General features: G+C 36.7%; 1 protein-coding gene across 2 annotated transcripts in view; it reads right to left on the bottom strand.

Moving 5' to 3' along the window:
- LOC145663541 (uridine diphosphate glucose pyrophosphatase NUDT14-like) overlaps positions 1-23,991 on the bottom strand; it is a 67,881-nt gene that overhangs the window by 9,386 nt on the left and 34,504 nt on the right. For both annotated transcript variants that reach the window (XM_081729650.1, XM_081729651.1), the window contains exons 5-7: positions 18,874-18,938; positions 11,605-11,815; positions 4,473-4,561 (exon numbers count right to left, since the gene is read on the bottom strand). In XM_081729650.1, coding sequence (XP_081585776.1) covers positions 4,473-4,561; positions 11,605-11,815; positions 18,874-18,938 — 365 coding nt within the window. The remainder of the gene's footprint in view (positions 1-4,472; positions 4,562-11,604; positions 11,816-18,873; positions 18,939-23,991) is intronic.

Below are 23,991 nucleotides of genomic sequence, written 5' to 3'. Positions count from 1 at the left end.
CGAAAAATTGAGAGATGGCATGTAGAATAAAGAGTGCCGGGAATTAAGTATTGTTTGTTTGTTTGCTTGAGTTTAGCGTTCCACGGTTATGCCTTAATGGACAAGGGAGATGTGGATACTAATTATAGTGGAATCCGAACCACTTTTATCGTTCAACAGTAATCCACCGGGAATTGGACCCGGTACCACAGAAGGCAGGCGTGCTAGCCACTAGACCAGGGGGGTGGAGTTGGTATTGTTTATAGCGGGCCATATTCTTTGTGAACTTTTCCTACGTAATGGATTTCTTTTTGAAAATGGGTTTAAAACAGGGGCGTCATTTAGGGAGGGCAGGGAGGGGCATTTGCCCCCCGTGAGTTTGAGATGTATATAGATTTTATCATTAGAATAGTAGTAAATCAGTGAAAAACGCGAAATTTTACTTATATCAAGAGGTCTTTCCCCCCCCCCCAAGCAAAATCTGAAATGACGCTCCTGGTTTAAAGTATTAAAAAACTATGATAAAATGTAAAATATAGGCTACTACTAGGGGAAGGGCGCCAAAAAGTCACTTTGCCCGTGTGAAAATTTGGCCTGCTCCGCCCCTGCGTACTTTCTGTATATTTTTTTTGGCCTTGCAGCTTGTGCGGTCCCCACGCCACATTGTTGCGGGGGCGCTATTTACGCCTACCCTTCGAACGTAATTCAATAACTGTTTAAGAAATTCTACCATCAGCGTGAAAACGGGAATATATTTTTCTAATAGTCTCATAGAACTTTCACTCAGAATGCCAGATGCAATTTTTCAGAGTGGGCTCTGGCTAAGTAGAAGGAAGATCTGTTTCCTAAGTAAGTTCCTTTCAGAAAGTTTGCTATTTCTTTAACAGTGATGTAAATAAATATACTTATCGTTATTAGCTCGACACCAAACCATCCTCGACAAATCCCTCTAGAACAATGATCGGCAAAAGTTATTCTGCATAATTTTATAAGCGACTCAAGGGTGAAACACTTGTTAACGAAAGCAATGTTGTGTATATACTGCCTTGTTTCTGACAAAATATAAAGTCTTTTGTAATCTTTAGACACTTTTCCTATTCTTTTTGTCACCCTTGGTTGTGTAAGGAAGCCTCGAACAAAGAAAGAAGAGGTAATATTACAGATAAGGGGCGCTATAAATATATTAGGTATTTCTTTTGTTACCTAACCATAACGGCCTAGGGTCGTCTTCAGTAGAATAAAAAATGCTACGTGATATTACATTCACGAAGGAGGAAAGGATGCTCTAAATATATTTCTTATTCATTTTGTCTGCCCTGCTTCTCAGAAATTATATACCTTCTGTTGGAGGGTGCTGAAAAGAGAGGAGGGGAAATAAAACGTCGTTCCCCCTCATACATTTTAAATTTTGTGACGTGGTTGCTCAAATTATTACTAAAGAAATCACTTTAAACTAAGATGTGTAAAGTTACAACATTATGTAAGGGTGGCATATTCATTAATAATAATAATAATAATAATAATAATAATAATAATAATAATAATAATAATAATAAATATGAATGTCTTTGGAGAGCCGAAATTATGTGAGACGAACAATGATATGTAGAGGTTTAAGATGGGTGGTCATAGAGGAGGAAAAACCAGGATTTTTCTCTCTCTGACTCTCTAACGTTAAGATTATGTGCTGAAGGTAAGAAGCATCATCATTCTACAATAGGTTGCTTTTACGTAGAATATCTATTACTTGAGCTCCCCTCCTTCGGGCAACTTTGCTTATGTAGTAAATTCAAAACAATTTCAATTTAAGACAAATATTTATAGAGAAAATTAAACATTTAATAGGGAAATCTGTTATCAAAATATCCAAACACGTAGATAGAAGACTATGTAGTGAGAAACATTGTGAAACTATAAAATTCTCCAAATTAGAATTAACATTTACTGGAAAACATTCGTTATGCATCAGTGAGCACAGGGGAAATAATTACGAATCTGTTTGCAAACAAAAATTAGAGACACTAATGCAAATGCGACGATATTTTCTCTCTCTCTCTCTCTCTTTTTTTTTTTTTTTTTTTTGGTATCGTCATGAGTTTTACACATATGTTACAATTTGATTCTTTCCCAAATAAAAAATAAATAAAATAACCTTAGTGATAAAAATGACAACAGTACTTCCACGGGATTCGAACCGTCTACCTTCGGTATACAAACTCGTTGCTTTACCTAACTGAGCTATTTGCTCTCTTACGTAAGTTGAACCTGTTCTATAGTAAAGACGATTTTTCATTACGATAGGGCTAACAATTCGTCTTTTTCCATAGGTAATTTCCACTATTTGCACTATCTATACGTTAATACTTAGCATAGATTCATATATTTGGAGTTCGCTGATAATGCATATAATAAGACATACTAGAAATATTTCGTTAAAATTTTCGTTTGTAGATCTAATCCACGCTTCTCTCAATGACATAGATGTCGCTGCTTCGTGTTGAAATGCAGAATTCCCTCGTGTTCTTGAAAATTTCCCACTTTAGCAGAGTTGGTAATTCTCGAGATTTCTGTCGATTTAATGTTTTTTGCTTCTAATTTCTTTATTTTAAACTAATATCTAACACAAATATTAAAAACGGGTTTGTTATTAACCTGTCCTGCTGGGGAAACCTTCCGAAATTTCGAACATATAAAGAAAACGGAGATATTTTCAAAAAACTTCAAAATAAAGAGACGCGTCATTTATTTTGCTCATGGTAGTACAAAAACAAGTAACTTACACTTTTTTTCTCAAGTTTTCCTGGAATGCATTTTATACGTCTGATTCTTAAATGGACCATCATTTTTGTGATACATTGTGCCAACCATTTCTCCAATCACTGAAAACCTTTCTCAATTGCTTTCTAGTAAATTATTATATTGCTGCTTTATTCCTGTTCTAAGCTCAACTAGAAAACAATACTTTGATTACTAAACAATTGAAGAGCCTATCCCACTCTCAAAAATTGTTTTGCAACGACCCTTTCAGGAGATGAATACTTCCGGAAGTAATTTTTTTTTTTCGCGCGCTACCCTATTCAGCTGTTTTAAGTTGGTCACAAGGAAGCAGTTGAGATTAAATTTATATCATAGGGGTCAGCGGGAGCAGAGCCGGATGTGGATTTGATGAGGCTCTAAGCTATTGAAGATAATGGAGCTCTTTATATGTCCAGATGTTCTTTGTCATTGACAAATTGTCTGCACTGCATGCTATATGTTGCAATCCAATCAGTCCATAAAGAACGTGGTCACCCTATGTGCAGAAATGAGCAAACTAGTGATACTTTTTTTAACAGTCTAGCACGAGGAGCCCCATTGCTTCCATTGTAGAAACCTACACAACACAAGATGTTGTTGATGTATATGCTTTATTTTACTTGTTTTTATCGTATATTTTGGAAGTGTACATCCAGTTTTTTCTGTAAATTTGTTGAGGCCCCCAAGCGAGTGTGGCCCTAAGCTATAGCTTGTTTAGCTTATACGTAAATCCGGCACTGAGCAGGGGGCATCATTTCAGACTTCGCTTGAGGGGGGCAAGAGCATCACCGACATAAGACTTTCACGTTTTGTACTAGTACATTAGTAGACAATCGATTAAAGTATATGTATTCCTCAACTCGGGAGGATTGTCCTCTCATTCCCTCCCTAAATGACGCCCCTGGGTCAAGGTGAAATAAAACGAGCCCTGTGGGGCTTCTAACCCTTTTCGCTGGCTCAGCTATGTTTCGTAACGTAAGTAAATCACTTTTTTTTTTTATTATTTTCATCTTATTTTAATGAAAAAAGTGTTATGAAAATTTTATGAAAATTAAAAAAAAAAACTTTCCTTGGGTTTGAACCCTCGCCAAAAGCTACTTTCATTACTAGCCCGCTCACTAGATGCTCAGCTACTAGGGGCGACAGCACCTGAGCACCTGGTGTTTGCTTTCTGCTATATATATATGCTACGTGGCGAGAAAGGGATAACGTCAACCAATCAGAACCGTGTATTTGGTTCCTACTTCCGAGAGCATTACTTCTCTGAAGGAATCTTGTTTTTCACGCATTATATGATAACTGATGCCATCTATTATATGTAGTTTGAATTTGCTGTAGGTTATGCCAAACTTTGTCTAATTTCTATCAAAAATTTGTTGAATCATTTACGGTTACCTGTCTTGGAAACTTTGTCTGCTTTTCTCCCACAAAGTTGTACACGCGTGTTATGCTCTTCTCCCACCAAAGCTGTCAGTTGTTTAGATATGTTTCCATAAAATTTAACACAATGAAGTTGAACGAGGGAAAACAGAGTGGATAGGCAATTTGGCCACTCATACTGATTTATTTTATGAAAAATCAAATGATTAGTAGTGGTTGTACTTGGTAAGCAATGTGATTTTCTTTATACAATATGTATAGATATGTAACATGATGTGTATATTTGTAATTGCTTCTGAAAAAACATAAATACTTACTTGTACCTTCAAGTAAGGATGTCTTCATAGAATCTTCCACTTCAACATAAAAGAGCGTTTGTCTGTTACCTGAAACACCAACACTACCGCTGAAAGTAAGGTCAGAAATTAAGATTTGTGACAGCTAGAAGATTTTACTTCTTCTTAATGTATGATTTATCTTTACATTATTATGAGAATAGAAGAGCATCTTTTTCCCAAATAAAACAATGAGGTGTTATTAATTGTACATTTATTTTTTAGCATGTCGTAAGGTCAGTCGTGAGTCTTGCAATTTCTGGTACACAACATACCCGTATTTATTATAAAAGGTTAACGTTCAAAGTATAACCCTTCGTGTTCGACTATCTGCAGACACCTTCCTGCTAGTCCCTCGATACCATGACTTGTTCTTAGAGGCAAAGGAGTCAGCCACTGCTGTTTCCACCTCCTACTGGTTAGTGAAGCATTGTTATTTCCGGAAGTGCACCATGGACCAAAAACAGGTAGTAAATTGAGGGACAAAATCAGAGGTATATGGCAGATGCAGTGTCAGTTCGATGCCATCAAATTCCTATATTTTTTGTTGCCTTTTTCGAGCCGAGTGTGGTTTTGCGTTATCCTGTTGCACTAGGGCGTGTTTTTAGTTCACCAATGCAGGGTATTTTTTGGCGTAGTGCAGCATAGATCTGCTTCAACTATTCGGAATGTAGGTCGACTAGGGATGGCCACAAAGTTCTGGTTCCGCGAGAAACCGGTTCTCGGAGATCCGGTTTTCAGAACCAGTTCCGGGCCTGGATCCGAAAACACGGTTCCAGAACCGGATCTTAGGAACCGGTTCCAGACCTGGATTCGAAAACTCGGTTCCAGAATGGGATCTTAGGAACCGGTTCCATATCTGGATCTGAAAACCCGGTTCCAGAACCGGATTTTAGGAACCAGTTCCAGACCTGCATCCAAAAGACCCGTAAAGGAGGCACAAAGTTCACTTCAAAACACTGCAAAGAGGACTATGCGCTTGTGCTCTCCCTGCCCAGACCAGCTTGTGTCCCCAGAAAAAAAAATGGTCCACCAGTGGGTGTTTATCCAATTGGCCAGTTTGCCTGTTTAGCCAATGAGTTTGCCAGTTGCCCAGTTTATTTAGCCAAATGAGACAAGCGGCCGCCACCTGGGCGCCTGCCTGTTCGCTTCCACCATTTCATCTAGCACACTGTTTACAGCCTGTCAGCAGCTCGGGTTTAGCGTAGGGATGGTCACAAAGTTTCGGTTCCAGCGGAACCGGTTCTTGGATATCCGGTTTTCAGAACCGGATCTTGGGAACCGGTTCCAGACATGGATCTGAAGACCGGTTCTGGGCATCCCTAGTACTATCGTTACGAACGAACTCCAAGTGAATTACCTCCCGTAGTGCCAGCACACACAGAGCATGACTTTCTGGTCGAAGCGGCCCTGTTTGACGACGGGTTCTGGATCTTAGCCCTTGCTCTATTACTGCTTTCGCACATTGGGAAACACATCAACTTTTGTTCGCATGTGACAATCTGCTTCAGGAAACGCTCATCACGCATATTTTGCAACAATTGCCGGCAGATGTCCACTCTCCTCTGGGTCTGAGCTGAGGTCAACTCATGTGGCACAACGCAACAACTTCTCATGGTTTTCCCAAGTTCGTGAAGGTGACGCACTACAGTGGACTGGGACATACCGAGTTAGTTTGACAATCGTCGTGTGCTAATGGATTGAATTTCCTCAATGGTGTGTCGTATGACCTCAGAATCTGCTATTCTGAGGTGACTGAATCTTCGGCATTTTTACAACCTGCACGAAATTTCTTGAATCAATTAGCTATATGATGTGGTTTATTACACCTTCCCCTTTCTTATAACAAATGTTTTGGGATGCTGTCGTAGCGTTATGCCCGAGTTCGAACTCATTCAGTAACAATTAATATATTAGACGTTATTCTTCATTCATCGTCACTGCCATTGAAATCTGATTGAAGATACTGACAGGGTGGCAGCCTCCGTGTTACATAGGTTGCATACCGTGTTGCTTGCCACACTACCTCTAGGGCCAGTTTGATGATCTACTTACGGTCGATCAGAGGGAATACATGCACCTGGAAATTTTGCAAGACTTACGAGTTGTAACTTTCATGGGCTTATTAGAAGTTGTATTACTATTTATAATAATAATAGATAATAAGCAAACCAGTAAGAATGTCATCGACTCTGGTGAAGGCAAAAGCCGTACAACTTTGCCGCGTGGTGTCTCCACTATCTGTAATAAACGGAAATGGTCCAGAACTAGTGACCGTGTAGTACAACAATTTAGAACTGCACGATTTGTAGCTTTGCATCCGTTCAAGGATTGGATTTCTTAGAGAATCATGGTTTTATCGTTGCTAATGTTATGTTTATTAAAGCTCAGCTTGTGTTTAGTATTAAAGCTTAGCTAAGAACTGAAGAAGAACAATTAGTTTATTTAAATTCGTTGTAATCGACTTGCATGATTATTCACTGCAATTTTACTGGATCTTCTTAGAAAATATTCTGATTGCTGTATTTTGTAAGTGACGAGTAAAAGGGAACTATCTTTCATGGCTCAATGGGAAAAGTACCGATGCTTGAATAAATTTCCAATTGAACGCAAAGAACAAATTCCTTGAATACATTATACTATAAACTTTATGTAATCATATACAAACACTCTCTTAATAAACGTTCTGTTTCTTATTAAGATAAGTGAAAAAAAATAGTGTTTTAAAATATAAAGAAAAAATTATCATTAAGTGTATATAAGTATAGTGAAAGACGTGATCTACCATTGGGAACATAAAAACAAAAGAGCTATGAAAATACTAAGGCAATAATAATAATAATAATAATAATAATAATAATAATAATAATAATAATAATAATAATAATAATAATAATAATAATAATAATAAATTTAACCAAGAGAAGTACCAGAAGGATCAGCTGTAGTACTCAGTTGATAGATGTAACAGGCTTTTTTTTTTAAGCTGCTTCCGTACTAAAAATGTCAATTTCAAGGTAATTACGCAGTTATACATTAATATGTTTGAAATATAATTACATTGACTCGTCAACTTTTTAAAATTCAACTCTTTAATTACTTTTTGCTAATTATTTATTAGTTACAACATCTGCATTAAAAAAACTAAACTATACACTTCTTATACAATATTTTGAAAGAAAATTGTCAGTAATATCTACAGAGTGTTTCAAAACAACACCGATAACATTTGTGAAGTGATTCCTGACACCAAGATAAGACAAAAAATATAGACCAACCTGGGTGCAGAAATCCGTCATTTCGGAGTTATAGACTGTCGAAAACATGAAAAAAAAAACGCACTTCTATAGCTCCAAAACTATGAGACCTCCGTAGTCGGGTCAGAACTTCACTGAGGAATTATTATGTGCGCTATCCAATAATACATATTTTTCAGAATCCTAAGGTACTCACGCAACAATTTTTATAGATGGAATTTGGCTACAGGCATATAATTTGAAGTACTCACCAACTACCTCTGTAAAAATTGTTGCGGAAGTACCGCAGGATTCTGAAACATTAAGTTTTGAATAGGATACATACTAGTTCCTAAATGAATTAGTATTGTAGGTCCCATAGTATTGGAGCTATAGACCTTTATTTTTTTTCATGTTTTCGGCAGTCTATAACTCTGAAATGACGGATTTCTGCACCCAGATTGGTCTATACTTTTTCTCTTATCTTGGTGTCAGGAATCATCTCCCAAACCTTGTCTGTGTTGTTTTGAAACACTTTGTAAGCTTATATCCTAACTTAGAGGTTATTTTTCCTGTAACCTCATGGACGAATGTGTTTACCAATAGTTCCATTGAATTCTGCGACAAAAATTAGCATGAAAAACATAGTTAGAAATCACGGGCGTTTCTGGCGGGGGGTGGGGGACGAGGAGGACGCGTCCCCCCAATATTTTGAAGTACAAAATATTCAATATTTAATTCTAATTTAATTTATTTACTAACGACAGAATATCATATAAATAATAATAATTATATTTATTTGGAATATAATATTCAGGCTGTGAAACGATTGTAATCGAGTTATTGATATACCTTAGGGGTCTGTGAAGGTAAGCAGAAAGGTAACAAATGGAAACAGGTTGGGCTAGGTAGTACCATTTAAATCACTTACTTTGATGTCCCCCTCCCCAAATTTCACATGCCAGAGACGCCAGTGTTAGAAATTTATAGAAACATGGACACTTTTACCATTGACATGAGCTTTTCTTTCTTTTTTTTTCTTCATCTTATAATTCTCTCCAAGGTATTGCTGCGTTTTAAAGATCTGCTCGAGCATAATTTTTTCCCCATCTTAGAATTAACTCAAGGTTACTGTTACTTGAGATTGTTCGAATTTTGAAATACATCATCAAAGAAAATATGTATGTCGGAATAAAATCAAGATCACAGAAAATAGATATATGTAAATCATTGCTTTAAAAATATGAACTTAAGAAGAGAGTCAGTTGCCCATAAGTTTAGGAATATTAAGGAATAAAGCTATTAAATTATTACAAGTGGGTCACTCAACAATACATTGCCGGCAAAAAAAAATCTTTACATGGCAGTGAAACTACAACATGATAGCATTCAAGTATTTTATTTTGAGTTCTTCGTTGCAATTCGTATTTTGATATGTCGCCCATATATTTTGTCACCATTTGCAGCCGTATTGGCATTGATTCAGCAAGGCAGGCAAAGTAAGTGGAGTATGGTTATCCATAGTGTTTTCAGCTCCTCCTGTAGATCATTGATGTTGCTGGGTCGTGTGTCATACATTCTGTTTTTCATGTAATTCAAGTCATTCTCTATGGAGTAAAGATCAGGAAAATTACTTGGACACTCTAAAACCTTAATGTTATGGCCATTGAGAAATTCGGTCACGGCTTTTGATAAATTAATCACATTGATGAATGATAAATAATTAAGCAAATGTTGTTCCAAAAAATTAACGTAATTGCTTGCTTTCACAATCTCATTCTTAGGAAGGAAGCCGAAACTTTCCCTGTACTTGCTTCCAATAAATGTACACCACACCATCACACTGCCAGGGCGTTTTAACAGTCTTATCTCATATGTTGGGTCATACCGTGACGCGGTACATTGACAATCTTCGAGCCTCTCCTGACCAACCTAGAAGGTTCTTGTCATTAAACATAACTTTCTTCAACTTTCACATGTCCAATTTTTATATTTCTTACAGAAGTCAACCCTTACCTTCCTAATTGTTCTGTGAGCAGTGACTTTTTTGTGGTACGGCAACTCGACAGACTCATGTTGTTCTGCAGGCGATGACGAATTCTTCAATAACGACATTATAGAGGAGCTCAGAGTGTTTGTTTTTTGAGCTCTACGAAGGATTTGTCATCACTTCACGCTTCAGAAGCTTATTTATCTTTCATGAGTCTTTTATTTGCGCCAGAGCCTGACTTCTTCTGGGATACCGACCCGGAGGTAATAACGACATTGACCGCTTCAATTGATGAATGGTCTCCCTTGACACGCCGGCTATAGCAATGGCTGGCTACCTTACTTTTAGCAGAGTCAAGGTAAGATATTTCTCCTTACTTTTAAGCTTTTTATGGCCCATTGTATGCAGTACGAGTAAAGGTGTGAGATCTCAAACTTTTAAAAGGCAAAGAAACACTGGCTGGCCGGAGTAATGTACTTTCTACTTCACTGTAAAACCCCACGAGCCATATTGAGTTTTGACTGGGTGGGTGAAAGTCGCCTGAGACCTAGTGTCGTACGTGATCACTACGCTCCATCCACATTTTTATGACGGATGTGACAAGTAAAATGATGACTCGGATTTTATATGTAAAGTATTTTTTTTTTTTTTGCCTCACAAATGTTAAGTTTTTTTGCCGCCACTGTACAGGAGTTGGACATTAAAAAAATCTAAAACGTTTGCAAAAGTGTGAAAATCATATCTAGTATGGTGTGGGACCTTCTTCTGCGTTCAAAACAGCTTGGATCCGACGTGGAATGGACGTATACAGCTCCTGAATCATGGTGTGTGGAATTTTGTACCATTGTTCCTCCAAAACATGCTCCAGTTCCTTAAGGGATGCTAGTGGAGGGTAATGAGACCGAACACACTTTTCTAACTCAGATCACAATGGCTCAATGATGTTCAGATCTGGTGATTGTGGGATCCAAGGTGGGTATGATAGCTCCTGATCATGCTCCTCAAACCATGATTTCACCGTTTTTGCAGCGTGACAGGGTGCCAAATCATCTTGGTAGATGCCATCACCATCAGGGAACAATATTTGGGCCATGGGTAGAACTTGGTCCACCAAAATGGCCTCATACGCCTTAGCATTCATCATTCTATGCAGGGCTAAGGTGAAGGTCGATTCATCTGACCACATTACGTGTTTCCACTGCTCATGAGTCCACGCCTTGTGGTCCTTGCACCACTGGATACGCCTCTTCGCATTTACTGCTGTGACCAGGGGTTTGGCGATAGCGGCCCTGCCATGAATTTTCATTTTATGAAGTTCCCGTCGCACTGTTTTCGATGAAACCAGGATCTGTAGGCTGGAATTGAGTTGAGACGTAATTTTCATTGCAGTGGTCTTCTTTTTAGCTGCTACAATCCGTTTTAAAGCCCTCCGGTCCCTATCTGACAGGATTGTTTTTTCGACCACTGATGTGCTTTGCAGACGTCGTTTGCCCATGAATTGTGTATGCCCTTGTGACATTGGATACAGTGCCTTTCGATACCCCCCCAATGTTCGCCACTGTTGCCACTGAAGCTCCAACCAGATGGGCACCAACGATCATGCCTCTTTGGAAGTCTGTCAGGTCGCCCATTTTACCGCATCACTTTCACACTACGACACTCACAGGTGAACTGGTTACTCCTGACGGTAGAGGAAGATCCACATGACACATTGAAAACAAAAAACGATCGGCAACCGTAACATGTGTTGTACAGTGGAGGGCCAAACTTACGTGTACTGTATTAAGTGATTTTAGATTTTTTTTGTGAACCTCCTGTATATGATAATGCTATTTTGAAACTGGTACGATCAATAGATTTTATGACAGTTTAACATGAAAATACTTACAAATAAGAAACAACTTCTTGGAACTTTGAGAGTGGAACATCATAACCACAATCCCTTAATACGATCTTCTTGGCTATCTCCACGAGTGGCCTATTTTCTTTTACAAGTCCTTCAAATAATTCATATGTAATCCCTGTGTAAGTGGGGTGAAGGTGGGTATCTATTTTGTCTCCTGCATGGACTGTGTCTGGAATGCTAGCCAAATACACAGCTGAAAGAAATAAACGTAAGTTACGAACTGACATACAAATTCGATATACTGGAAGAATTGCAACCATAGAAATGGTTGCAATATATATAGGGTGTTTCAAAATAACACTGACAACGTTTGGAGGGTGATTCCTGACACCGGGCTCGCAACTAGAGTGGGCCTGCCCCCCTAAACTTTTCGTGGCCCCCCTAGACCTTAACACAAAATGCTATTATTAATACAAAAACACAATTTAGCTATGTGTAAGAGAATTTTTAATGGCGTAGTCCCCCCTAACATATTCATGCCCCCCCAAACCTCTGTGGCTGGTTGCGGGCCTGCCTGACACCAGGATAAGACAAAAAGTATAAACCAACCTGGGTGCACAAATGCTTCCTTTCGAAGTTATAGGCTGCCGAAAACATGAACAAATGAACTTTAAAGGTCCATAACTCCCAAAACTGTGGGACCAACCGTACTCGGGTCAAGACTTCACTTAGGAACTATTATATTCGCTATCCAAAAATGTATGTTTCAGAATCCTAAAGTACTCACATAACAATTTTTATAGAGGGAGTTTGGCTACAGGCATATAATTTGAAGTACTCACCAACTACTTCTATAAAAATTGTTGCGGAATTACCGCAGGATTCTGAAACTTGCATATTTGTATAGGGTACATACTAGTTCCTAAGTTAAGTCTTGACCCGACTACAGTAGGTCCCATTGTTTTGGAGCTATGTACCTTTAAATTTCATTTTCTTTTTCATGTTTTCGACAACCTACAACCCCGAAAGGAAACATTGTGCATCGAGATTAGTCTATACTTTTTGTCTTATCTTGGTGTCAGGAATCACCTTCCAAGCGTTATCGGTGATTTGAAACACCCTGTACATATATGTGAAAGAAAGCCTGGATAACTGATCAACGCCCAGCCCAAGCCATTTATGCTAGAAACTTGAAATTTGTACAGAACATAGAATTTCTGATATAAAATATCAGTAAGGAAGGATTTTTGAAAACTCGATGAGGAAGGAGGAGAGAATATAGAGATGGGAATTATTATATTAAAATATCCATATGTCTGAATCTATGGAAGTTAGAGACATGAAATTTAGTGCTTGCGTTTCTCGTTTAAAATAGACACGAGTTTCAACGTTTTTATACATATATTTATCCTAGAAGAGAAGAATAGAATGTGAGAAGAAAGAAGGTGGGATTAAAGTTATTATAAGAAGCCCGTATCTCAGAATCTCTTCAGGTTGAAGACATTAAAACTCGGTATTTGGACTTATAATTAAAATAATTGGTAACGTGTTTCAGCGTTTTTTCATATTTGATCTGGGAAAGAATAACGGAGAGCAAGTAGAAAATGTGTAATGGCTTTCATTATGTTCTAGACTTAAGGGTAAGACGTGATTTTACGTAATGCGGTCTCTAAGAAGAAAAGAGATCCTTATTTTTGGCGCTGACTAGATCTACGAAGCTGTTGAACTTGGAATTTTGTAGCAATATTCTAAAGGGTGAGGATAAGGTGGAAGTTTGGAAAACGCAACTTCTATTGGAAAAAGATATTGGGTCAAATTTTAGCTGTTAGTCGGATTCTTGAAGTTATTCGGATAGAAACTTGATTTTTTTTTCCTTATAGACCGAAGATGAAGCAAGTTCACAAAATGCGACTATCATGGAAGAAAGGAGACTTTTTCCTTTTCGTCGTTCACCAGACTTTCGAAATTATTGAAGCTAAGAACTTGAAGTTTCGTACAACTGTTTCGTACTCCTTGAACGCTAGGCTGAGGATAAAACTAAGTTATGCGAAATGAGATGCCTAAGGGAATAACGGATGTCTTGGACAATTTTTGCCGTTCATTGAATCGCCGAGATTCTTGGGCGTAGAAATTTGAAATTTTGTAAAACTGTTTTCCTTTAACCTTGCAATCAGGTTAAGAAGGGATTTTACGAAAATCGACCAATATGACGGGAAGGGTGCACACTTATTTCGTTCATACAGTTTCTAAAACTATTTCGTGTAGAAACTTAAATTTTGTACAAAATAAATAAATAATAAGATAACTACAGGTATATACGCCAGCGCAGCTAAATACGCCAAGTGTTCAGTGCTGGGACGTTTCCAGCTAAATCCACTAGAATGCCCCTGCAATATGTGCCACGGGCTTGGACAAGTCCGATTTGACGAATACTCCGGTGGACAGTGCTGAGACCGCCACGCCGCGCAGTGTCGTTTGCTTCGGGAAGGTTCCGTAGAAGAGCGTTATTATTTCTATAGAGGTAAGAATCCGTTATTAGTACCGTACTAACTGTGAACATTGTCGGTTTTTTTTTACAGCACTGTACACCTTATTTCGTGACCTTCTAGGAACACTGTTTTGTAAGTGTAACTTCAGTACTTAATATTCCATGGCTACTAAATCAATACCAAGCACGGTGCAGCGAAATACGTCAGGGCTTGTGCAGGAATGATTGCAGAAGACAAAGATGTGTTCTTTTGTCCCACATGTTCCATGTAATATCGCTGTAGTATTTTTAAGTCACAGTACAGTGATACCGTTTGTTTATCTTTTTATGGACTAAAACTTTTTAGTTTGGAACTTCATTTCAACTTAGAAGATTATTGTTTTTACACCTTACCTGTTTATCTTCCTCTTGCATTTTGATTATTCTATTTTGTGCTTCAGCTATGCTGTGTAGTAATATTTGAGTTCGTATAATACAGAAGATGTAAGCAGTTGCAAGATTTATTACAGGTTTCTAGTAGAATCCTAGACTTGGCCCAATTAACTGCATGTGTTGGTAAATACGCCAGTTTGTAATACTTTTTTTCTTTTACCTTGTGTACAAAACAGAAGTGAGTGGCATTATTGGTACATTTTTTCTACACGCGGAAAAGGCTACTCTGCAACGCACATGTCTTGTTCTTTGTGTTTCGTGAAAATTAAGGCTGTAAAACACCCAACAACATTAACATGGCGTATTTACCTGCACCTACCTTAAATAAAGTTTTTCTTGAACTCTAGATTGAAGATAATGTGCATTTTATGAAATGCAGCCCATAAGAGCAAGAGAGGGACCTTCAACCTTTCCTGTCCAAATTGTTGTGCGTAGAATCTTGAAATTTTGTGCAATTGTTCACTTTGAATCTTCTAAGAATAGCATGTAGTTTTACGAAATGCGACCTTGGAGAGGAGAAAAGAAGCTTTGAAAAGTTGTCACCTTGTGCTCTTTGCTAGATTTCTGAAACCATTTGACCTAGAAAGTTAAAATTTTGCGTAAATGCTATACCCCAAACCAGTTGTTTTAACAGCCGTTCTGTGAAACTATTTTGCCAGTCCGCATTAGAAAATGTATATATATTTCAATTACATTACCTTGACATAAGTAAATACCGCAAATATAAACCCGTTGTCATTGCTCCTCGTACGCGTACCAATACAAAGAAAGGACCATTCCTGATGCTGGAGTTAGTACTTAATGAAGACACCTTGGGCAGCATCAATCTACGTGGCATGATATACATAGTAAGGCATGGATAATATTCTGTAACAATTGATACCATCCTTCAAGTAAATGTTTGTTTTCGGGTCTGTGTGACTTTGTGAAATTTTAGTTGGAGAAGATGCCAAACATTTTCTATAGGATTTATGCCTGGTGATTCTTCCGGCCGTAGCGGTGTCTGAATCCTTTCTTCCTTTTGTCCTGCAGGTGGTTAGTTTTCCCCTATGCTATAAAGTTTCGATATCCACGCGTGGCGTCCCTTGACAGCCAGCCAGCTTCAAAGATGGATAGCAGCCTATCTTGCAGTATCTTGATGTGTTTCGCAAGATTAATGTGCTTATCGCAGAAATGGAGGCTACTACAGCCTCGTTTCCAAAGTGCATTTCACACGATGAAAATCTGCCATATTATACACCATAAGATGGTGAAGTTGCGGTAAATCGTGGTATGTCGATAATTCCTATGTGTAGACCGCTGTCCAAGATTTCGCAAATTGGCTTTAACGGAGAACGCAAGATAGTCTCGAATGTGTTGTATCTTGTTGCTTATGCTTGTGCTCCAATTGTTTCCGTGTTATTTATGGTTTTGTAAGCAAATTTGTTTCACGACACGACAGTGAGTTTTCGCAGTACGCAAATGTCACTGCGTTCTTATGCTGATCTACCGTTGGTAAATTTGGGTGGTCTTGTGCATACTATGTCTTTCCATCTCGTTTGAACTGCACTATAATCTTATTTCTAACTGTTCATATACCACATTACAAATTGTGTACTGACTTTTACCAGACTCAATTATTAATTACCAGCTGAAAACAAAACCTTCTTCGCACGGAGAGAATAAGTTTGTGGAAAATATTTGAACCCCTTCCCTCATAGGATACACATTTCAATGCAAATTTAGTATCAAAAATCCCTAATGTCACCCGCTTCCCACCCCACTTCTCATGCTGATGGGGTTGGAGTTGCAAGTAAACGGCATTGGGAATGTCAATATTCGTCTCAGTGACCCAAAAACTATGGATTGAACTCTTATGTCGGTCGTTTTCAGTTCTCTTTACATTTTATCCCTTTTCCATTTTCACCCCCATGAATTTCATCTGTCTAACCTGATGGGCTCGTGAGGTATTCATTTTTCGCGTAAATTGTAAGTCCCTCACTCCCATCTTAGGATGTGTATTTTAACCAATTAATATGTGATTCTTGAGAGGCCTAAGGTATCATGCCAAGAATCATTTTAATTGATTCGGTAGCTATTACTTGATGCGATCAGATAGAAACTCACGTTTGCTTTGATATAATAATAGATGCGCACTTACGCGTCCTTGTGCGAACTCCGTCAGGTCGAGACAGCGATGTCTGCGCCTCATTGTGCCATTTGTACTACATACTCACACGTTATCTGCGTCATACTCATGGGCAGTTTCTACATATTTGGTGTTTTCATAAAAGCCTCTTCTGAAGTTACTCAACTCCAGATTCAAAAACAAGAAATTAAACTATTTTTAGATATCTCTGGATGAAAAATATTTCGATCTGTGCAGAAAGCTTTGAAATTGATAGTGACGTTTTAAGCCACGTATTAGAGGCCTTTTCACACTGGAACCTCAACCCGAGTTGACTGAGTCAGTTGGCTTTCGTCAGTGCGAAACCACTGGAGCTGAGTCGTACAGAATCAGACCGATACTTGTTGAGTCGAACCGTATTTAGCCCAGATATGCACTATATCTATGCTTAATCCGTGCAGGAATTTTCACAGCAATGCCTCCTCTGAAACCAAATGCGATTGTGAATTCAAATACAGACTGCGCAGCAATGATTTCAGGTATAGCCCGGGGCAAATTACCCCCGCGACCAATATCCTATGGTGCTTAATGTAGATTCCCAGTATTTTCGATATAATACTTTTCACTCCCAGTGTACTGAAATTCTCCCCTGGAGAAAAACTTTCGAAATCACTGGGACTGTGTACTCAACTGTCTCCACTGGATCCTAAAATTTGCATTTGCAAAATACATGAACATGTCTCTTCAGAAAGTTCAATGTAAATATATGTGCTTGAAAGCTCGTGTTTCAAGAATTTGAGAGAGCAATTTTTAGGTATTAACACTTATCATCATCAGAAAAAATAATTTCCGTACTGGTTCATATGTGAATCAATTATCTAATATTGATGCCACCTTACAGACCTTATTCCGACCCAGTCTTTGCAAAACTTGCGGAGCATTACGAAATGCAAAACATACCAAATAAATTATAACTGTTCTCCCTATCATCGCAAACTGACAATGCAAATTTTGCGCTATGTTGACACAAATCGTTTCGGAATAAGGCACTAATATTACAATTTCAACATTTAAGCCATAAACCTACAAGATTTTGACAACAGCAAACAGTAGCAAATATTACATTGTGTCCAAATAAAATTACTTTTCGACAAACAAATTAAATAGTTGTGTGAGTGTAGAATTTCAAACCCAGAAGTAAAATGCAACTGCCACTCTAAAGTGTTTAATTTTTAAATTCATTATTTCAATAACACATAATAATGAATATTAGAATTAAATATCAAAATGGAGTTTGATACCTTCTACTTTGCCGGCCTTTAACATTTATTCCTATTTATTCCCGGTCCGCGAGTATCGAAAAGTTGAAAACCACTGTCCTAAACTATAGGTGAATCAAAGTTTTGTAAAAGTTTATTCTGTTTAGTCAGTAGGGGAATTAAAGGATTTTCCGTAATCCTTATATATTCTTTTAGAACAGCGTTTCCCAACCGGTATGCCACCAGTGTGCCGCGAGAAAATCGAAACAAAATTATCAATTCTATAGCAACCAAATTGCACGGTACGCGTCAAGTGAATGTTCGTAGAACACTCATTCGCACGTGAATGATAGAACAACAATTTGTTCAACAGGTGTGTTTTGACTTCGACGCATTGCAAGCTGTGTGATTGCAATAATATGCAATAATGCATAATAATTGCAATAATAATGATTAAAACAGCAAAATTAAAAGTACAAGACATTTGCTTGTTCGTTCGTTATTTAGTGATCTTCGTTCTTAGTGAAAGGTTGGATACAGTTTTCGAAAAAGAAAGCGTATTTTTAAAAATCTGAGTCCTATATTTCATTCCAATTGTTTTCTATTATAAAATTAGAAGAAAAAATAAGCATAATGAATTAGCATAGGGGAAAACTAGTGATTGAGCTTTCATCTCTGTGAGAAGATGGTCAGTAATCACAGAAAAAAAAAATACCATGGTACTTTATATTTGCAAATAATAATAATATCTAAGTGTGTGCCGCGAGAATTCAAGTTACACCCGTAGTGTGCCGCAAGTTGAAAAAGGTTGGGAAACGCTGTTTTAGAACATTGAGCATACAATCACGAAAAGCGTGTAGTTCCCGACGCTACCAAATATTCTCCATAAATTTTGTTATCGTGCGAAGGACATTTCTGCTAGTTTACATACAATAGTATGTACTCATGCAAATATGTTGAAAAACATGTTTAAAATATTTTACTTTAATTGGCCTACTTACCTGGTCGAAATTTGGCCTACTTACCTGGTCGAAATCTCTTCTCGAGAATGATAACGTTTCTTGTAGCATTGTATACGATTACAGCCACACTGAAAGAACAACATTCCGTGTTAGGCCTATACAATTAAAGCTTGTGCGACTGAACTTGCTACTACATAGTTTAGCAAATATATTGGTGTTAAATGCCTTTTTACAATGTGATATATTTCCTTCAACGTGGAAATAGATATTGGAAATGGTCGTAGCTTTACATAAATCGAATAATCTTATATATAAAAGAGAACGCACAAATCCTTTGTTCCCTCATCACGCTAATACGGCTGAACCAATTTCTTTCATTTTTGGGGGGTTATTAGGATTTGGACCCTAGATGGTTTTTATCATATCACTTTAATTTTTAATTACCAGTGTCTTGAGATAATTGACCATTCAAGTGTCCATAACGTACAAATCCTTTGTTAGTTCATCATAGGTAAAAATAAACGTATTTATATGCAACCCGCATGACCGTGTCACTCGGCGGGTTAACATAAATGACAGGCGATATAATGTTAACATTTACTGCAATCTACTATGGTTTTTATCATATCACTTGAAAGCGAAAAAGTAAAAATTATCTAAGTAACAAAGTTTATTGCGTTCCGGGGTGACCGCAGCGAAGCGGGGCGGGTTAACATAAATGACAGGCGATATAATGTTAACATTTACTGCAATCTTCTATGGTTTTTATCATATCACTTGAAAGCGAAAAAGTAAAAATTATCTAAGTAACAAAGTTTATTGCGTTCCGGGGTGACCGCAGCGAAGCGGGGTGAACGCTGCTAGTCAAAACTAAAAGTCAATAACTTTACTTAACGCAGTATCTAAGTATTCGAATTAATTATACCAAAAGATATACATTTCAAGGTAACAAGTGTTTTGAATGAGTCACAACATGTACTCTGTAAACCCAAATCAGTTGTACACGGTCAAAGAAAGCTTGAACAAGACATGTTCAAGATCATTCAAGCATATTTGATGAAAAAGGCATCAGCACTGACGTCATTTTTGTCCTAAATCAATAGCTTTGTTCAAGAAATTTCGTTTCGGTCCTGTTCTAAATCAAATTCAAGAGCATTCAATAGCCAATCAATGCCCAAGTTAATTGCAGGAAAATACAAAATAAATATGCTCTCGTCATGGCAGTTGTTGAATTAATATCTTTTTATAAATCTTTTCCATGTTTATATGATCTTCAAAGTGTGCATTATCACAATAAACAAAAGCAAATATCCGCCCTGGAAGATATTCTGAGTAATCGTGCTGATAATATAGAAGATATTTAATATGATATTTAATTATGTACCTACTTGCAGTCCTTGCATGCCCACAGTTATTGTTAAATTATGAAGGCAATGAGAGGAATAAATATTAACTTGAGGATTTAATATACAGAGATATTGGGTGCAGGTTAAGAATAGTTCGTGAAATTATATATTGAAGTTAGAGCAGGGAACGATTTTATACCTAAGCAGCACTGTACTCTTTTAACATATGATAATCTAACCTACATATGATATAAAAGTGCAAAAATACTTAGTGAAAATTTTGAGGGATAGCTACAAAGTTAACTGACATGTTTTCTAAGAAGTGTAATATACCCTATTACATTCGAAATGTCTGCAGAAAGTTAGAAAATAAACGTTAAATATTAACGTTTATTTTCTAACTTTCTGTACTTCAAATTTACACGTTCAAAGTAATATTGTTCAAGACAATTTGAACAAGAGTCGCGAAAGAAATTAAAATCATTTTACACGATCATAGAAGTATTGAATCGTGTTTTATATGCTTCTTGATTGGTAGCAATCCAAAACAAGTCATCGAAAATGTGCAAACAGGTGAAAGCAAAACTGTGTATTGGTTTAGTTCAGACTTGTTTATTTTATTTATTTATTTATTTATTGTCAACACAACAGGCTATAGCCCAATTACAGTGTTGTAAATTACGCAATTACATGTTCGTAACTCTTGATAACATAACTTGAGTTCACAACTCTTGATAGCTCATGATAATGGCATTCCGAAATTTCTTAGGCGACATATCACATATATCAAATTCATTGTTATTTGTACACATTCTATTATACAAAGCTGTTGTCCTCCAGATTGGTGATTTCATCATTATATTAGTTCTTGATTTTCTGCAGTAATAAAGACCAGTGTTTCTACGTACTTTTAATGTGGGGACATGAAAATTCAATAAAGAAACTAAATCAGGACAATCCAAAATATTTTGCGTTACTTTTTGAATGAATAATAAGTCCATCATATGTCGCCTTTGTTCTAGTGTAGGAAGATTAAAGTTAGCAAGTATGGTTTTACAGCTGTCAAATGTAGGATAAATGTGAGTTTCTTTATATGTTAGAAATTTAAAAAATGTTGTTTGTATTCTTTCTAATTGCTTGCGATGTTTTATGTGAGTCGGATTCCAAATAGTAGAGGCATACTCTAACTTTGAGCGAACATATGCATTGTACTTGTGCATCAATAGCTACAATATTAACTTAATATTCACCCGCTTCGAGTGGTTTTAGGCAAAAATGTTCAGAGAAAGGCACGTAGCCAGGATTTCGTGAAGGGCGGGTCCGAGACATGAAATATTGTGGTCATCATAACAGAGGCTCGATCATTCTAAACTATTTTACTGGAATATATATTGGTTCGTTTAGCCAGGATTTCGTAACGGGGGAGGGGGATGCGTGACATGAAATTCTGAAGGCCCAGGAGCACGATTAATCTAAACTACTTTACTATCAACATATATTGGTTTGTAAGGACAATAAAATGAGGATATATTGGTAAGTATTTCAATAACAAACTATGAAGAAATCTCGAGTAAAATAATAATAAAAAATATTGAAAAGATTATACGATATTTACGTCCTTCCTCTGTTTATTTAAAAATAACAATTTTCCTTTCATTATGACCTCAACTATTATAAAAAGTACATATTTACTATTATAAAAAGTACATACTCAATAATGTCTTGTAAAATATTTTCCAATATCTGCGTTCCTTTCTCTGTTGAATCAAATGTTAACAGAACTTTCTTTCCACATAACTTTTTGATTTTATTATTCCGTTAAAGGAGCAGTAGAAAATTGTTTTTGAAATATTTTCTAACATGTTTGATACTGCAAGGATGCGATGAAGAAAAATTATGATAAAAAGTCCACGCTGTTACAGAACGGCACTATGCTTCCCGAAGCTTGAAATCTCCCTAACTAGAAATTCTGAAAAATCGGTAACTATTCTAGAAATTTCAAATTCCCTGACTCTTCCAGGATATATCGCTCACTTCGCCACCATGTATTACAAGTACTACAAATCTCCTCATAAAAAGAGTAACCAAAAGCTTTCTGTAGTTTATTTTTAACTAATCCTTCTTTTTCTCATTTCATTTTGTTTCATCCTTCCTTAATTTTTTTCATTTCTGGTCTCAAAAGGGGTCCGGACCCCCCTCCTTGGCTACGTGCCTGTTAAGAGATCAAAATTTTAGCTCTGCACGAGTTGGAGACTCCAACAATTTTCAGTTTGGTAGGACAAATATATGTTCAACACAATGTCTGAGATATTCAAGACAACGTAAACTCGTACAATCGAAAAAACGGAAAATGGCGGCAGCCGCTGCGTCGCCATAGAATGTAAAAAATAATTAATTGCGGTTTTGAAGCAACATTCATGAAAAAAATAGATTTTTTTTTGAAAAGGTCAAGCGGCAATTTTTCTTTTTTCTCGATCACTTTGCATTGATTGCCCCCCATAGAAATGGATAGCAGTGTTACCGGGTGGATGTAAGTAAAAGTTTTATCATGATGATTTCAAATTTTCTTTTTCGTTGTTTTCAGGAATTACATAATGTAGACAGATCCTTAGCACACCTTTTGATGCAGTGAAACACCAGCAGGGTTGCCAATTCAGAATGTTAATTTATGAAAACTGCTATTTTCCTAGTTTCCTCTTACAGAGGCCTCATCGGATTAGTTATCGGCGGAAGTGAAAGATTCTTTCTTCAGTTCCATAGTTTCCAAGCTACTCCAACTAAACAAACTGGATATTAACGATAGAACATCCATATGTATGAGTTATGAGTCAATTTACATATTTTGCAAAAAAAAAAAAAAAAAAAAAAATCATTTATACCTTCGGTTACACCTGGCAACACTGTGTGGTTCCTAGTGTACGTCAATCGTTGCTTCCTATTTTAAAAATATATGCATGAACAAAGCTTCATTTTGGCATAACCATTATTTGTGTATCGCTTCAGGTTCAAAAGTTCTACTATCCCAAACTCTGGGTTGCATTGTATATTGGACACCCTGTAGTATACCTTAATTGATACTTGACTTTAACTGTGAAAATATCTTGTTTAACCTTTTGGGTACCAAACTCATTCTGCAAGAGTACACCGTTGTTACCAGGCCGATTTTTTTTTTTTTTTTTTTAATAATGATCTCGTAAGCTACTTTGCAAATAGCCCCCATAGTATGGTTCTTATTTTGTCCTGGTCCGCAGTATATTAGAAATTAACAATCACTGATTATTATTATTATTATTATTATTATTATTATTATTATTATTATTATTATTATTATTATTATTATTATTATTATTATTATTATTATTATTATACAAAATAAACATGTAACACCTTGATTACATTATTTACTTCGTTTTTTGTGATTTACGAAGGTACGGTTGAACAGGAAACCTTCGAGCATTTTGAAGATATATTTAGGAAAGCTAAGAATAAATGAGAGTATCAAATCAAAGCTTAAGAAAGGGTAACATTTTATTTTGCATTGTGACTGGAACCAAAGCAATACAAAATACTTCTATGTACGTTGGTGGATTTATTTTTTATGGGGATCAGTAAAAGCTAAGTCTCCGAAGAAAACCATAGGTGTCAAAATTCTCCACGAGACGAGGATTTCTTGTCTTGTCTCGAAAATGTCTCGTTTCGTTTTCTAAATTTATGTATTTTGTTTTTGGAAGTAGTATTATTCACTATTATTATTCACTCACTAATAGAAAATGTAAATCCTATATAGGGATAACTGTTGAATTATTAACATTAATTTCAAAAACGATATATATCA

The sequence above is a fragment of the Thermobia domestica genome, chromosome 11, assembly GCF_964235325.1.
Source record: "Thermobia domestica chromosome 11, izTheDome1.hap1.1, whole genome shotgun sequence".
Classification (NCBI taxonomy): Eukaryota; Metazoa; Arthropoda; class Insecta; order Zygentoma; family Lepismatidae; genus Thermobia; species Thermobia domestica.
Note: the sequence above shows the minus strand (reverse complement) of the source record. Positions and strands in the feature narration are given on the sequence as shown.